The sequence below is a fragment of the Lissotriton helveticus genome, chromosome 3_1 (genome assembly GCF_964261635.1).
Source record: "Lissotriton helveticus chromosome 3_1, aLisHel1.1, whole genome shotgun sequence".
In the NCBI taxonomy this organism is placed as follows: domain Eukaryota; kingdom Metazoa; phylum Chordata; class Amphibia; order Caudata; family Salamandridae; genus Lissotriton; species Lissotriton helveticus.
The window spans coordinates 1,926,317,665-1,926,333,255 of NC_136061.1; the positions used below are offsets into that span (position 1 = coordinate 1,926,317,665).

At 43.9% G+C, this 15,591-nt stretch overlaps 1 protein-coding gene across 2 annotated transcripts in view; it reads left to right on the plus strand.

Annotated features, from left to right (window-relative positions):
* RASGRF1 (Ras protein specific guanine nucleotide releasing factor 1) overlaps positions 1-15,591 on the plus strand; it is a 686,570-nt gene that overhangs the window by 353,969 nt on the left and 317,010 nt on the right. For both annotated transcript variants that reach the window (XM_078682942.1, XM_078682943.1), the window contains one exon: positions 1,859-1,968. In XM_078682942.1, coding sequence (XP_078539068.1) covers positions 1,859-1,968 — 110 coding nt within the window. The remainder of the gene's footprint in view (positions 1-1,858; positions 1,969-15,591) is intronic.

Sequence of the window (15,591 nt, forward strand, 5' to 3'; positions counted from 1 at the left end):
ATGGAGGGAGCAAGGTGACACACCGATGGGCACAGCATAAGACAGTAGCAGTAGACACCATAAAAAAACCTTACATGATCATGATGAAGAGAGCAAGGGAACATGCACCTTTACTCAAAGGCACAGTCTAAGACAGTAGCAGTAGATTTTGTACATGATGGAGGGAGCAAGAGGACGTGCTGATATGCACAGTCTAAGACAGTCGCAGTAGACACCATAGACCATACATGATGGAGAGAGCAAAGTTACATGCGCCTCTATTCAAAGACGCAGCCTAAGACATTAGCAGTAGATTCCGTACATGATGGAAGGGTCAAGGGAATGTGCCCACGAGCCGGCTTTACTCAAAGGTACAGCCTAAGACAGTAGTAGTAGATAACGTACAGGTTGGAGGTAGAATGTGGGAGAGGAGTAGTGCATGCTCAAATAGAATGAAGTGGGGTGGCTGAGGTACATGTAAGAGTGGAAAAAGAGTGGGTGACCGGTGTGATGGAGCAGAAAGAGTGAAGAGAAGGGCGTTTATAGGATGAAGAGTAGTACGGAAGAGAGTGAAGTTGAATTTGAGGGTAAGGAGAGTGAAAGTGGATGAGGGGAGAGTAATAATGCATTGGCTACAGTCTATGGGGAGAAGGGAGTGGGGAGTGGTTAACAGGCGTGAGAAAAAGGGCAGTCGGGATTATGGAAACTGGGTAGCAGTGGAGAGTGAGGTAAGAGAGTAAAGGAGTAGAGGAGAATGAAGTAAGAGAGTGGAGAGCAGAGGATGATATGAAAGGGGGGAATAGAGGGAAATGAGGCAGAGCGCTGGTGAAGGAACATTGAGAAATGATAAAACGCAAGTGGGGATAACAGGGACTGGGAGTTGGGATAGTGGTGGTTGGAGAAAAGAATAGAGGGCTGGGGAAAGTGGAGTGGGGGAGTGGAAGAAAGGAGCTGCTAGCAGGTCAGCGGGTGGAATCAAGCGGCCAGTAGGTGCAACTGAGAAAGAGAGTAGGGTTATAGGGTTGGGGTTAGAAGGTGGTTGAACACTGGAGATACGCGAAAGAAAATGGTGCAGAGAATGTGTATTTGTTCTATTTTGTTTACACTGCTTCCCACACCTGGACACTGGCCAGCACGTACCTAGATGCTGAAGAGCCAGGTGTACGCCAAATGATCAAGCTGTGCTACCATTGGCTGTGAAAGGCGTGTGAAGTCACTAATACCTGTCATGAAAATATTTGGCAACAGAGCATAAAGAATAATTGGTTTATATAAATAGCATGGTCAGTATATTTCTGTAGATTCTTGTCCAAAGCAAAGGGAGGTTGAAATAAGACTTCTATTGGCAGAATGTTCAGTAGTTGCTTAAGAAAGTAACCCTGTAAAGAAGTGTGAATGCATGAGAATGGCGTCTAACAGGAGCATGAGGCTAACTCAGAACAACCATGAAAAGGTTTTGGACAAACAAGAGTCAAAGCCGCTTCAACCCAATGGGCGTTGAACACCTGGTTCATCGTATTGTGCGTTTGACATCATGTTTCGTACAAATACAGCGTTTAGTAAAAATGCTTTTGCGTTCAGTAAAAATAGTCAAAAATGATTCTGAACTACTCAAGGGGAGGTCATTTTTACTAGTAATGCTGATAACCATCAACACGTCCTTAAAAAACAGTCAAAAAAGTTAACACACGACACAAATAATATTTACACGTCGGTATCCACAGATGCATATCACACACACAGGAGGAAAACTGTAAAATAGCAACCCCCGTAACAAAACAAAAACAGTGCAAATGCCTTTAGAGCAGCCAACTCATAATACCACGGGGAGACCGCATCCACCAACCTCCTGAAGACTTGACACGTTTTCTTTTCTCAGATTCCCAGGTACATCCTGACGTTGCACGAGCTGCTCGCACACACGCCTCACGAGCACGTGGAGAGGAACAGCCTGGACTATGCCAAATCCAAACTGGAAGAACTGTCCCGGTGAGTGTCACACACATTATTGGCTTCCGCCACGGTCTAAAATGGATCTGTTGTCGTTCGTTCTCTTGTTGGACCGTAGCATCACCGCCACACTCCACACCACACCGCTTTTCGAGGGTAGGATGTGAAATGCTGAAAACATTCCACTAGTGCACCCCTTCGTTTAAATATATTTGGGTGCTTCTGTGTGACCGGCTAACCCAAATATAGCGAAGTGAAGCTGGCTCATTGAGAAGGAAGCACTATGCAGATACAGTGGAGTACAGAGAGAGCATACAATAACTGCCGTTAAGGCGGTGTGAGCAAGTGACTGAAAGAGTGCGTGAGTGAGTGAGTGAGTGAGTGAGTGAGTGAGTGAGTGAGTGAGTGAGTGAGTGAGTGCATGTGCACATTCCAATGCACACTTTCCATCTGTAGGTACTGGTAGTTAATGTACAGTGTGAACCATTTTGTTGGAAAAATCACTTTTTCACAACATATGGTTCCTTAAGCAAATTGACAGGGCGAGAACAATGAAATCAGTTAGTAACAATCCTTGTCATAGCCAATTGGTTTGACTTTTTGTTAGGACAAGTATTGCTCCCAATTGTCCCACAATGAGCAATCTCTTGCGCTATAACAATATGGATGCTGGGAGTGTGGTCCTCTCACTCAAAAGACAGCATTAGCAGAGTTAAGCAGTACCCTCAAAGAAAACTCTTACGAAAAGGAGTCCGAAAATTGCATTTGCGGTGTAATGATGATCTTAAAAGGCGTACATAGCAAAATATTGCTTTTTAGATGGTATTGGCAAAGGGCCAGTATTTTGTAGCATCCTTATGAATACCTTTGTGCATGCATGTCTTTACTTTGTGTGTAAAAAAACTAAACCCGAACATATTACCATAACAACAAAATAAACAAATGAACACACAAGGGCAATTAGGGAATAACTTTTTTTCTTTATGGCAGGCTAAGGTATCCAAACAACTTCATCAAACACACCATAAATCAGTAATTAAAATGTTGTACTGTCCGTAAATTAAAATAAACCAGACGTCAAACACTAGGCTTCAACTACAAGCTTCCCATCATGTCGCACCTGCAGTACAACAAAAACACTACTTGATGTCCCACGAACAAAACCGAATGGGAAACTAAATGGGACAGTGTAACTATCCACAAAATGCCATGGCCTTGATAGACAGCTCATAAGCAATGGCAAACCACGAGAAACCTGTTAAAGCCAATAGTTCAAGGGGGTTCATCTAAAGCACTTTTTCTCCCAGTAATTCTTCGAAAAACTGGTAATATGAGGTCTGTCAGGCAGTTTACGCTGTTAGACCTAAAAAAGCATACAAAGTCATAAACATTATAATAATAAAGTCGGAGTTATTGAAGAAGTGAGATGATGCAGGGTACAAATTGTGGAGTAGGGTGGGTACGAAGGTGGATGGAGTGCATGCAAGATGAGCTGTGGGGGTACACATAAATTAAAGATAAAAGCCACTACATTACAAATGTGGGAACTGTTACAATCTGAGAAGAAAGAAAATAAGGTCTTAGGGGGGATGGAAAATTGTGGTGCAGCTGAGAAAATCGAATGATTTTATTCAAAATGATATAAACAGGAAGAAAAAAGCATGAAGTAAACCCAAATTTAAGGTTGAGCCAAATTTTTTTAATACAAATATTTATAATGCAGATGGGTAATGTCATTCATGGTGTCTTGTAGTCATATGATTCATGGAAGTTAGCTTCCAAATCAAATGATTATAATTATTAACATAGGTTCCTAAACTCTTGGGGCCCTATTCACAAAGGTAAAATTGCACATGTATATTTACTGGCATGTCAATTCTTTACACCTATGCATAAACGTACATGTTTTCAACCCCTGAAACCAGGCTCTGCGTCAACCTAAAATTTCTGCTCATAGCACACTAGCACTCAAAGACCTCCATTAGCTTCCTGCGTCCAACATTTTTTTTCTTTTTCTAAACACATTTTATTACTTCTTACAGTCATGCATACCCTGGTAAAACCAGGAATACTAATACAGGTAAAAGTGCATAAAGGGGAATTGCTAATGTCGACAATTATAACATCTGGTCCAACATTAAAACAAGTAAAGAAAAATGCCACGCCATTAAAACATTCCCGATGTCGTCTACCCTCTGCCCCCCCAGTCACGTCAATCTGAAACATAGAGGAAGGAAACCTTCCGCCATGCTTCTATCCCAATGCCTCAGCAACCTGTGAGATTGAGGCGACAGGTTCCAGATAAAGACCACGGTAATCCGCCCACCTTTTCCATATTTTGGGGTGCTTCTGGGGGCATGCCCTTGCTTTAAAAGTAGGAAGTTCCAAGCCCATACAGAAATCCATTCCCTTCTTCCACACCTCCGCCAGGGGAGGGGATGTGTCCTTCCATTCCCTGGCTATGTCCTGCTTTGCAAATGTAAGACCTATGAACAATAAATGCCGAATATAACTATTACGTCCTATACCTTCCGTGATGTATAAAAGGGCCAGTCTTGGCGAGGTAGGTACGCCCCACCCCGAACCCTCCGAAACACAATCCAGGACTCTTTGCCAGAACCTCTGAAGCGTAGTGCACTGCCAGATTGTATGGAACCAAGTTCCCTCCATAGTATTACATCGCAAGCATATTGGGGATTCCACCAGGCCGGCCCTCCACAACTTGTGTCTGGTGAAATAGACCCGATGAAGGTATTTAAATTGTACGAGTCGTAGACGTGATGCTATTGTTGCACTGCGCATTGATTCCAGTGCCCCTGCCCAGTCATTCTCATCCAGCAGTCCCAGGTCACCCTGCCAGGTCTCTCAAAGTGTATCCAGTGAGGTGGGGCTGTTAGAAACTATTGTTCTATATATTTTAGTGATTTTATGGCCTCCTAAGTCGCCCATAAAGGCCTTTGCTTCAATAGGATTATATTCTGGGATATCATCCAGGTGTGCAATATAGGGGTAGAGGTCATGGAGGTATTTATAAAACTGTGTGTGGGGCAAGTCAAATTCTCATTGAAGCTCCTGGAATGATTTTATGATTGGATCCCACAAGACCCTCTCGAATGTGGCTATACCTATGCTCTCCCAACCGCTGAATCTAGTCCGTGTCGAAAGTTAAGGCAAGATGCCATTGTGCCATATGGGATTTTCTCTGGTCAGTCGGCCCCACCACCCCATCCAGCACAGGGCCTGCTTCCATAGCACAAACACAGTCCTCCTCGCCGGCGGGTGGGTACGAAGTGTCTTCTCCGAGTATAGAAATGTATTTAGTGCTGTGTCGTCAATTAGCCAGCGCTCTACTGAATATGCCGGGTCCTGTCGATCCCTATACCATCAGTCATTCAAAACCAGGAGGTGAGACTCTGCATGATATGCCTGAATATCTGGAGTAGCCATTCCCCCACAGTATGTGGATTGGAAACAGGGTCTCAGGGTGACCCGGGCGGAACCCCCTCCCCAGAGGAACTGACCCAGAAGTGCGTTCATTTGCTTGACTCATGTGGGTGGTACTGGATATGGGTGATTCTGTAACTGATATAGCACTCAAGGGAGGGAGACCGTTTTGAAAATTGCTGATCTGCCAAATAAGGACAGAGGTAAGTGGGACCAGGAACAAACCTGTATTTTGGTCTGCCTCAACAATTGGGCCAGCTTTCTGTCGCATGTATCGGATTGAGAAGATGACAAGAATATCCTTAAGTATTTGAAACCTTCTGTGACCACTGTCACTTCCTTAGACCAATCGCCCAAGTCGCTCCCACCCGAAGAGGCCAAAGAAACGACTTACGGGCATTCATAAATAGGCATGATGTCTCCCCAAAGACCTGCATGACTCCGAGTAGCCTTGGCATTGTCCAGTTAGGATCTGTGAGAAAAAATAATACATCATCAGTATAAAGCGATATGTGGTCAGAGACGCCCCTAGCTCATTTGAATCCGCTGACTTGGGCATCGATCTTGACCCATGCTGCAAGCAGCTCCATAGTGAGCGCAAACAGATACTGCTTCCAGCATTTGGTGCTGAGTAGTTTCAATAAAATTCAGACTCTGCGTTACTATATTCTAAGCACATGAAAATTGCAGGAAATAATGTTTTCAAACTTTATTTCCTATCTATGCAGTCCATAACAACTTGAGAGCAGCAAGGCAGACCTAATTGTACACGCCAGATTTAAATGGAAGTAAAATTGAGAAAAATCAATCCGAGTTCCAGGTGCTCTAATCTGAAGCTGTATGTGCCCAAATCTTAGAAAATACAAGAATCTGTCAATTTTCAACCAAATATATTTTCAAAGGTGTTCACACCACTGAGACTACTCCCTTCCCCTATAAATTTTTGTTTTGCTTCTTTAAGCACAGCTTGACCCTCACCAGAAACAAAAGCTGAACTTACATATACACAAGCTACAACACAAGAATCTTTAGCTACCCAGGAACAAAGTGGAGACAGCAAGAATTTCTGCTTTAATGCTGGTGGATTATGTTGGAGGACATTCGACCAAAAAGGAACACATGGCCATTTCATTTTGGCATGCCTTAAAATCATACCATTTAGAATTAAAATATGCCATGAGGTTCATATATTTTAGGGACTTATGTTCCAAATGAACCAGCCCTATTCTTATTTCAGAGCTGATAAGTGGGCACCCTACCACAGAATCAGAACTATCTTCTACATATCCTGAAAGTAGTATCAAACAAATGTGCAAGTTGTTGGAAGACTTATGCTGTCCCCACACTGAACCAAAGGAGGGCTTAATTCACAACAATTTGGGCCACGTAGAGACTGACACAGACGCCAAATGAAGGACCCCTGTTCCAAAAGCATTGGGCTTTGTACTGGACTCTGTTTCCTCCTGAGGTGATAGGCTGATGAAAAATATACTTATGATCTAAGTAAAACTTACTGGAAACCTGAGGAATGGATGAGAAATGAGATAGGAAACAGGATTAGGAGGCTTAGTGAAACCAGGTCATTGACAAATTCAATATCTCTGCAGCAAACAAGTTGTGTTATCTATCTTTCCAATTTCAACATAAAAATAAATATATAACTGAAGTCGAATTGTTTGATGGAACCAGCCAAGACAGAATTCCTACTCCTTGAAGAACTACAGACAAGATACAATACAAACCTGGCTTAATAACATGAACTTTAAAGGGTTCAAACCCCAACTTACACCAAATGTGAAGTCACTTAGATTGACTATGAACACCAGCCACTTCCTGGAAGAACGCATTCCCAAAATATAAAGGCGTGATACCAGCTTCTCTAATAAAGAGTCTCAAACTGTTTTTTCCAGAAAGCAATTTCAGAACTCCTGTTAAAGCCATTGTACTCTTGTTTCTAGATGGTGGTTATGCCCCACTCCATGGCCTCACAAACTCCACAAAGGCACCCCTGAGAGGCTCCCTCCATGCTGCAGCACCTCTCATCTAGGGCCTGAAGAAATATGATCATGTCACCCCTGTCCTGATGGAACTCCTTTGGCTCCCCTTGCCAGTTGGCACCATTTTCAAAATCATATGCATTAATTACAAAGCCATCACAATCAGCACCTCTGCTGATTGTGAAGACAACTTCACCATTTCTGGTGGTGCTCGGCCATCCCGCAGCCAGGACACCATCATACCAGAGACAAAAAAAATTAAAAAAGAAAAAAACAAGACAACAGACCTTTTCAGACTCTACACCCAGGATCTGATCAACATTCCGAATCTATGAGGATCACGCCACCATTGCTCCAGTCCAGTTTAGGAACACGTTGAAGACTCGCCTTTAAAGAACACTACAACACAGTGTATTAACTGTCCACAACCCAGTTTCCTCTCCCATTATTAGTTGACTTTATGCTTGACTTTGACCAACTATAGCGTATAGCTGCCTTTTCGCTAGGTTCTTGCTTTAGAAATACTATATACATGTATATGAGCTAGGGCCAACAATTTGTGTCTCTGGGCATTTCACATGAAAATTGGTGTCGGTGGGCCTTTCCTGTGAACAAATAAATATATATGTAAGCACGAGTCATCTTCTAATAACCTTCCCTTGATCCACAGCAGTTTGGGGCTTCCGATCATGGTTTGTACTTTAGTAATACAAACATACAAAGAGTATGCAGAAAAGAACGCATGATGACTAATAGTATCTTAACAGTCAAGAATTCCTGAAACTGCAAAAGCTGAGGTGCAGACCTGGAACAATTCTCTTTTCTGATCAGTGTCCAGAGATGCCTTGAAGAAATCAATGATTAACACAAGGGTATCCACTATCAGAATCATAACAGACAGCATTTGCACGAAGAGATGACCCTGGGAACTTACATTAGGCTTAATGGGTTCCGTGCACCATCTGCTCGGAAACAAAGACTGTAGTGAAGGTTGAAAATGGTTGCTCCTTGTCGGGGTGCGAAACATGGTACTGGACCAACATGGATCAGGTATCAGTCCGGCAAGAGCAATGCCCACAGTTATAATCTGTGGCTTCTGAGCTCATTGTATTTACTTTTTAGGTCTGGCTTAATAGCACAGCTGTCTGCATACCTATTGTTGCCAATTCCCTTAAAATGCAGAGTAGACTTGGTCTATCCAGAAAAGTATTTGTCTCCCACTTCATGCTGTAGGATTTTTGACAAATCAATCCACCTCCTTACGCGTTACAATGTGCTATTGGCTATTTTACATCCCAAAAGAATACCGAACCTTGACAAATTACCACATAGTTTTACTGTGTATAGAAAACAATAGTTTTTAAAAAAAAAATTCAGTGCAACAGATGTGGTTTTTTTTATATTGTAGTTGAGACAGACAGACCTGTTAGTTTTGTCAATGCTTGTTTTAAGTACACATTTGACTCTAAATGCCTATAACACACATATACACCTGTCCTATTCATCCACTGTGAGGCCCCCACCCAATGTACCATGCAAGGAGTATAGCACCCAAGAAAACAAACCAACATTGTCAAAGCCAAAAGGTCTCGGAAATGCCCGAGCTATAGGCCTTGTCAATGTGAATGTCTTTTAGCCATGTTATCCAGCAGCACATCTGATGTTCAGCATGACTGAAAGTTACTGAAAGCCCAGAATCTCAGGATTTTGAGCCAATTCCGGTCAAGCAGGGAAGCAGGAGGGGATAGGGAGATGGGAAAGCAACAACAGGAATAAAAACCTTACTTGAAGTAGGATGAGCAACAAAAATGAATGTGTCATCGTTTAATGTAACTGGTGAGCACTTGAAGTGCTCCAATGTCATCGGCTTGTGTTCGCGCTATGGCAAGACGGATGATGGAGTGAGCGCTCGCATACAATCGATCGTACAAAAAAATGAACAAGTTCTGTTCATATTTTAACAACTTTTTAACAAATGCATGTGTTTATGAACATGTGTGTGCATTTTAGTGGTATGTGTGTATGTGTACAAGGGAGACGGCCTGAAAACACAAGTACTCCTAGGAAGTGCTTGAAAACAAAGAAAAAAAAGCTCCTCAAACCAGGAGCAGTGTAGGGAGACCTACTTGCTCCATGTGCCATGGGAGTGCCAAGCAAGAAGGCATGACGCCTGCTTACTATGACGAATGGCATCAAAGAAAGTGAGAGTGACGCTGAAGTTTACCAATGGTAGGAGATGGGTGGCCTCTATGCCCGCAGATAGAACACAGCGCGTCTCTTCGATACAGCGCATGCGCTGTCTAGCTGAGACCTAACAACTATCATGGTCCCCTTGTATGAAGCTGCCCTCTAATGTCCTGGAGTGCTGCACCCAGGTTGTGTTCTCCCAGTATGAGACTGCCATCTAATGTCTAATGCGGGGAGTAGAGCACTCATGTACCAGCCATATCTACCCACTGTGAGGCCACATTCAATATTTTATATAGGGAGTTCTCCGCCTATTAGCAAGCGCTTTCATCCAGGGTGATTAGGATGCCAGCTAAATAAAGTCCTTCATACTGAGCACCGAGCCTATTAGCCAGAAGCCGTGTTCACCAAACTTACGACTGATGCCTAGTGTTTTATGCAAGCAATGCAGCTCCCTATACTAATCTGTTCAGTCGTTGTGCCGCTGTGATTTTATGTTCATACATGGACCTCAGCACACGTACCTCAACTGTAGTGATTACTCGGTGTGAGGTTGCCATCTAACGTCACATGCAGGAAGTGCAGCACTCTGACAAAATGTTCAGCGGCAACCCAGCGTTAGATTGCTGTTCTCAAAAGGATGGAGTGTAGCAGACGGGCATCATCTCTGGTGCTTCCCCATTGTGAGCCTGTCACCAGATGTCCTGCAAGAATGCGACCCAATGTTAACACCTATCTGCTAGGGCTGTACTAAGACCCCCGTGTAGCTCTGGAAAATGTTTAAACCTTGCCCCATGTTGTCTCAAATGAGTGTAGCGAGTGAGCAGAACCCCTCTAGACTTGTCGGGAGGGTGCCACTGTACACATAACACACACTTATTTTGTTAAAGCTGACCAGTTAGTTAAGTTTACAGAACAGTTCCCCGAATAAATAATTCCCTTTTGTGAAGGCCAGAGGGTGAGGCTGAGAGGAGAGGCATCTTAGACACTTGGGGCAGATTAACTACATTTTCATGTCTGCAAATTGACAAATGAAGTTGGTGCACTGACTGTGCCGCATTGCAACGGTCTCTGCGTAACGTCAAGCACAGGTTTTGCCATAACAAAATACTATGCTTAGATATAGTTTAACACGTTTCCCTGTACTGTGCAGTACAAATGCAGTTTGAGAAAAGAAAACTTTTTTCCAACTTTGCATATGCCTTGAGAAAGTGTTATTTTTTACTGAGAGAGTCCTAGCAACGTTTTTCAAAAGATAGATCTTTGCACAAAAAACTGTGGGGCATATTTACAAGAGAATAGCGGCGTGTAGCGTTAAGCTCAAGTTGCTAACGCCCTGCTCTGCCATTCTGGGATGCACCGTATGTGTGCTGTTTATGCAGCACACATAGCAGTTGCAACACGTCATTTTTTCATAATTGTTTACGTGCAGGAAGGGACACCTTCCTGCACATGAACAATCACTAGTGCTGATTCACAGTTTGTATGTGTGCTGCACAATACAGCACACAGAAAAACAGCAACAACGAGGAGAAGTTAATAATTTCTCCTTGTTTCGCCAGGTTAAGACCCAGGTTTTCCCTGGTCTTTCTTTTGGGTGTTTCTTCCTATTTACGGAAACCTAGTACATAGGGGGCAGCATCAAAAAGCATTGGTGTTGCGGCGGAATGCCCACTGCAACACCCATTTCCCGCCCCTTTCATGCTAAGTGGTGTGTGAAAGGGGGACTTATTCACAAGGTGGCATTAAGCCAGGTTAAGTACTTAATGCTGCCTTGTAAATAAGGCAAAGGGCTTATCCCCAGTAGCAGCCCATGGGGGGAGTTCCGTGGGCCGGAAAGGTGGGGTAGGGGAGGGGCAGGGTGGGGGGTAGTAAACACCAGAATATGGATGATTGGAGGTAAGTAAACAATTAAATACATTAATAAAACAGATTTCGTAGCGCACGCTGCATTGCCTTTTGCGATGCAGCCCCCGCCCGCCTTACCGCCCCACGGAACTCCCTCCACAGGCCGCTACTGCTTATCACCACCAGAACGTCACAAAATGTGAGGTTCTGTCTGCGATAAGCTCTCCATGAGTGGTTGCACGGGAGCAATAATGCAACATCCAAAATACATCCCCTCGACTCTAAGTAGCGCAAAGCACTACTTTGTGTTACTTTAGGGCTACTTTCGAAAGCAAATCTTGGTCTGCACCTGAAAGTAAATATCTAAACAATATTTTGTGCTCGTTTGAGTCACTTTTATGAAGCTAACGTGGTGCAAAGTGTTAGTAAAACTGCCCCTAGGTTTCAGAGCAGATCAACTTTAGCAATCTCCATGACTTTAAATATAAAGGTGAACCTAGGGGAACAGAAGTGCTATGGACACGGCCGGACTGGAAACCGAAACCGTCCCTGGCAAACGGCTTGGCCGGCCCCCCTGGGGGCCAGGGGGGATGCGGCCGAGCTGTTTGCTAGGGCCGGTTTTGTTACAGGGGGCCAAAATTGCCGGCCCCCACCCTGGGGGCCCACCGGGGAAATGCCCAGTGCCCGCTATGGCCAGTCCAGACCTAACTATCGACTTCTCCGCCTCCTGATCACTTCACAGAGCACGACAGTGTTCAATAACTGGCAGCAGGTTGGTCATTGGGTATCTTTACCCAGGACTACCTACACCTGATTCTTCCGAGAGCCCCTATCAGAGCTTAATATACAGTAGAGAAAAAAAGAGCATGAGCAACCACTCTCAAACTGTAGTGTTTCTCAGGTGTTTTTGACTCTATTACTATATGGGGCCTTCACTATCTTGCGTCAAACGGCGCCAGTGCAGGGTTAAAGGACAGGAATGCACCTTATTACATAAATATGGTGCATTCTTGCCCTTTCACTTTTTCACAGAGGAACTGCTGCCCTGCCCCAGGCCAAATCCCCATAAATAAGGATCCAAGTAACTAAGAACAATGCCAGCAACCTCTTTTTCAGAGCCCACGTTGTAAAGAAGTCCAGAGAGCATGGTGCCAACCATGCCTCCTCCAAAAAATAAATAATGAATTCCCCAAGCCGGCTTCAAGGCCACAGTAAAAGCCCTGGTCCTCTCCACTCCAGACATTAACACTGTCCTGCCCAACTTCAGCCTGACTCCTCTTAAAAGTAACTTGCATGCTGGTTCCAGACTCATCAAAAGTCTGAAGACAATGCCACCTCGCCCCATATAGGTCACACCTTTGAAACCACATACAGAATCATCCATAAGACAGTAACTCCCATTAAACCACCATAACTGGCACAAAACCATACCACCTTTGGTGACAAACGAAACTCACAAAGCCATGGCATTGCTAGGCTGGAAATCAAAAGGAATTAAAAAAGTTAATACTGGTCCTCTCAAGCCAGGCACCTGAGATCTTAGATGACATCATACTCCCTCCTGCTTTCCTCCGCTTCAGAAAATAAATGTCAAGTAACTTGTTATCTGCCATCACAAGGAATCTCCCAGATTCTTCTGGCCTAAGGGGAGGGGGCATAAAAAGATTGTCTTTCCCAAAACATTCCCATAGAGTGTAAAGCACTCTGCTGCTGTGCCCATAGGTTTCACACTAAAAGTAACACTACATGGCATAGCACAGTGCTTGCTTAGTGTGAGACATGCCAGACTTCTATGCACATCTTCAGAGTAGAGCTTTCAGGGCTGGTAGAGTCAGTCAAATGTCAGGTCTGCGTCCTTGGACATTTAATGGGTACTTGTAACTGGTTAACGGGAAGAGTGGAACCTGTGGAAGGCCGAACGTGAGAAGCGGAAGACTGACCGACATCAGTCACTTATGCCGACGCTGGGCCACCGATGCTGCCTCCATTGCCGGGGCGACCTTTTCGGTTGGCAATTTCCTTGACTTCACAGACTTTGCCCCAGCAGCGGAGGGTGTTTTGCTTCATCTGCGTCACCTGTCCTGCCCTCACTACGCCCATGGGAGCTGGAGCAGCCGGCTGTCGTTCTTAAAGCCCGCTTGGCAGGTAGCACCCAGCACTCAATGGGAGCTCAGGACAGAGCCCAGGGGAAGCCCAGGAGGGGCCCAAGAGCCCAACGCAGCCCAGGAAACATCCAAAGGATTATAAGGCTCAAAAGACGAAGAGTTTGGGAGCAAAGTGTTTGTGTTTACGGCGGATTTAGGGTGGGGAGCTAGTCTGTTCTTGCCTACCTGCCTCATCTTGATAACCTCTGGCATTTGGTGTTGTACTTTGCCTCATTGGCCTTTGTGTTTTTTATAGAGCAACCTGACTAGTGTTTCCACAGGTTCTGATACTGGCAATAACATTGCATCGGGCCAAGAGACGTTCTGTATGCTCACCATCCTTTTGCGAAAAGCGGACATGACCCTTTCACCCTGTACATAGGTGCCCAGGTAGACTGGAGAATCCAGTCAACATAGGATTACATCTGCAAGCAACAGATCTTAATTGAATTATCACAATCCAGCAACAAGAATGAGACCTGGGAGGTCCAACGCGTCAGAACCTTCAACCACCAAGTGCAGAAAACTGCAAAATGTGGCGTCAAACGCCAAAGGCAGTTACATCTCAAATGCAACTGGCACAGAAATCCAGCTCTTAAAGGGCAAAGACAAAGCTGCACGCAGTACCACAACATTCACTTTCTTTAATGCCTTAGATTCGAAAGACTGGATGCTAATAAGTCTGAAAGCTTCATCAGCACCCCAGTGGGATACCTCACCCGCAAGGGAACAAGGTACTCGCAAAACCGGGTCCCATGGACTCAGACTAGCTAACTTAATATCCGTATCCAGACAATCTAATTATATTTCCGGAATACATGACAAAAACAGCACTTTTGGGTGTATCCAGTAACTCAGAAACAAAGAGCCCTGCATGCCAAGCAATCGATAAGGCTCGCCCCAAACCTACACCTCCGGCAGCCCACAGCAATCGAGGAGAAAGAGTTACCAACTTCTATCCTCCATCCAATGGACCTTGTTCCATCTTAATATTGGAACACATAAAATCAGAGCATAAAGGGAGGTGTCCTGACAAGAGCCCATACAGAATATTGAGCTAAATCAATGGCTATTGCCTCACAATTCAGTTATGATCAGCCCCTACACCGTATGGAGACGAAACTATGCCAGCCACCAGCCCAAAACCTCTCAATGAGACCGATCCTGTCAGCCCAACTCTGTTTCCATATTACACTTGGCTGAGATTAATTCAAGCAGCCTTCCATCACCAGGCCTTGAATTGTATTTAAATATTTCTAGTGACTTGAATAATCTACTTGATCTAACTATAATGTACTTGACCCGTAGCAAATAATTTATTTTTTCAGAGCCGCCTTGTTCTTCATTATCCCATATGAGAGTACCTACAAATGTGCAACTTCCGCATTTCTGCTATATTAAAAATTATTTTGTTTGATTTAATAGACCAAACGTTTGCTATTTCTACAATAAGAATCTGCACACATAAACCCTGACCTGCCTCTCAGTTCACTAGTAGCATTGTCACCAGGGCGATCGATAAAGCTATATCATATAAAGTATAATCTGTGAAATTGGGTTTCAGCAAAAATATTTATCATTTTTACATCACCAAGTTAAGTGTTCTGATATGTTTTCATATTGAAAACCTTTTCTCATCATATAGATTTTTTTTAAAGTGCTTTCATAACTACTAAAATACATTTTGTACAGTTCATTTAGAAGCTACTTAAACGAGGTGTGCTAGAAAAAAAACTGACATCCTACAATATTTCATTTCACAATCTTTGTGTAAGACGATTGCCACACAATTCACCATATTAAATCCTCTAAGGCTGCTGCTTATTTTATTCTGGGAGTTGTGTTCACTTTTCTTTCCCTGACGTTCAATTGTAAGACATAAGCTGACATTTGACCTCTGTCTCTGAACACAGAGCAACTGGGACAAGTTAAACACCAGCTTTAAAGGCATCTTTTTTGCTCATTCACTTTCTGAGAACAGAACACCTGTTCTTTAGCAGCTCACCAGAATGGGCCAGTAGGCCATAAAAATAGCTTGCCCT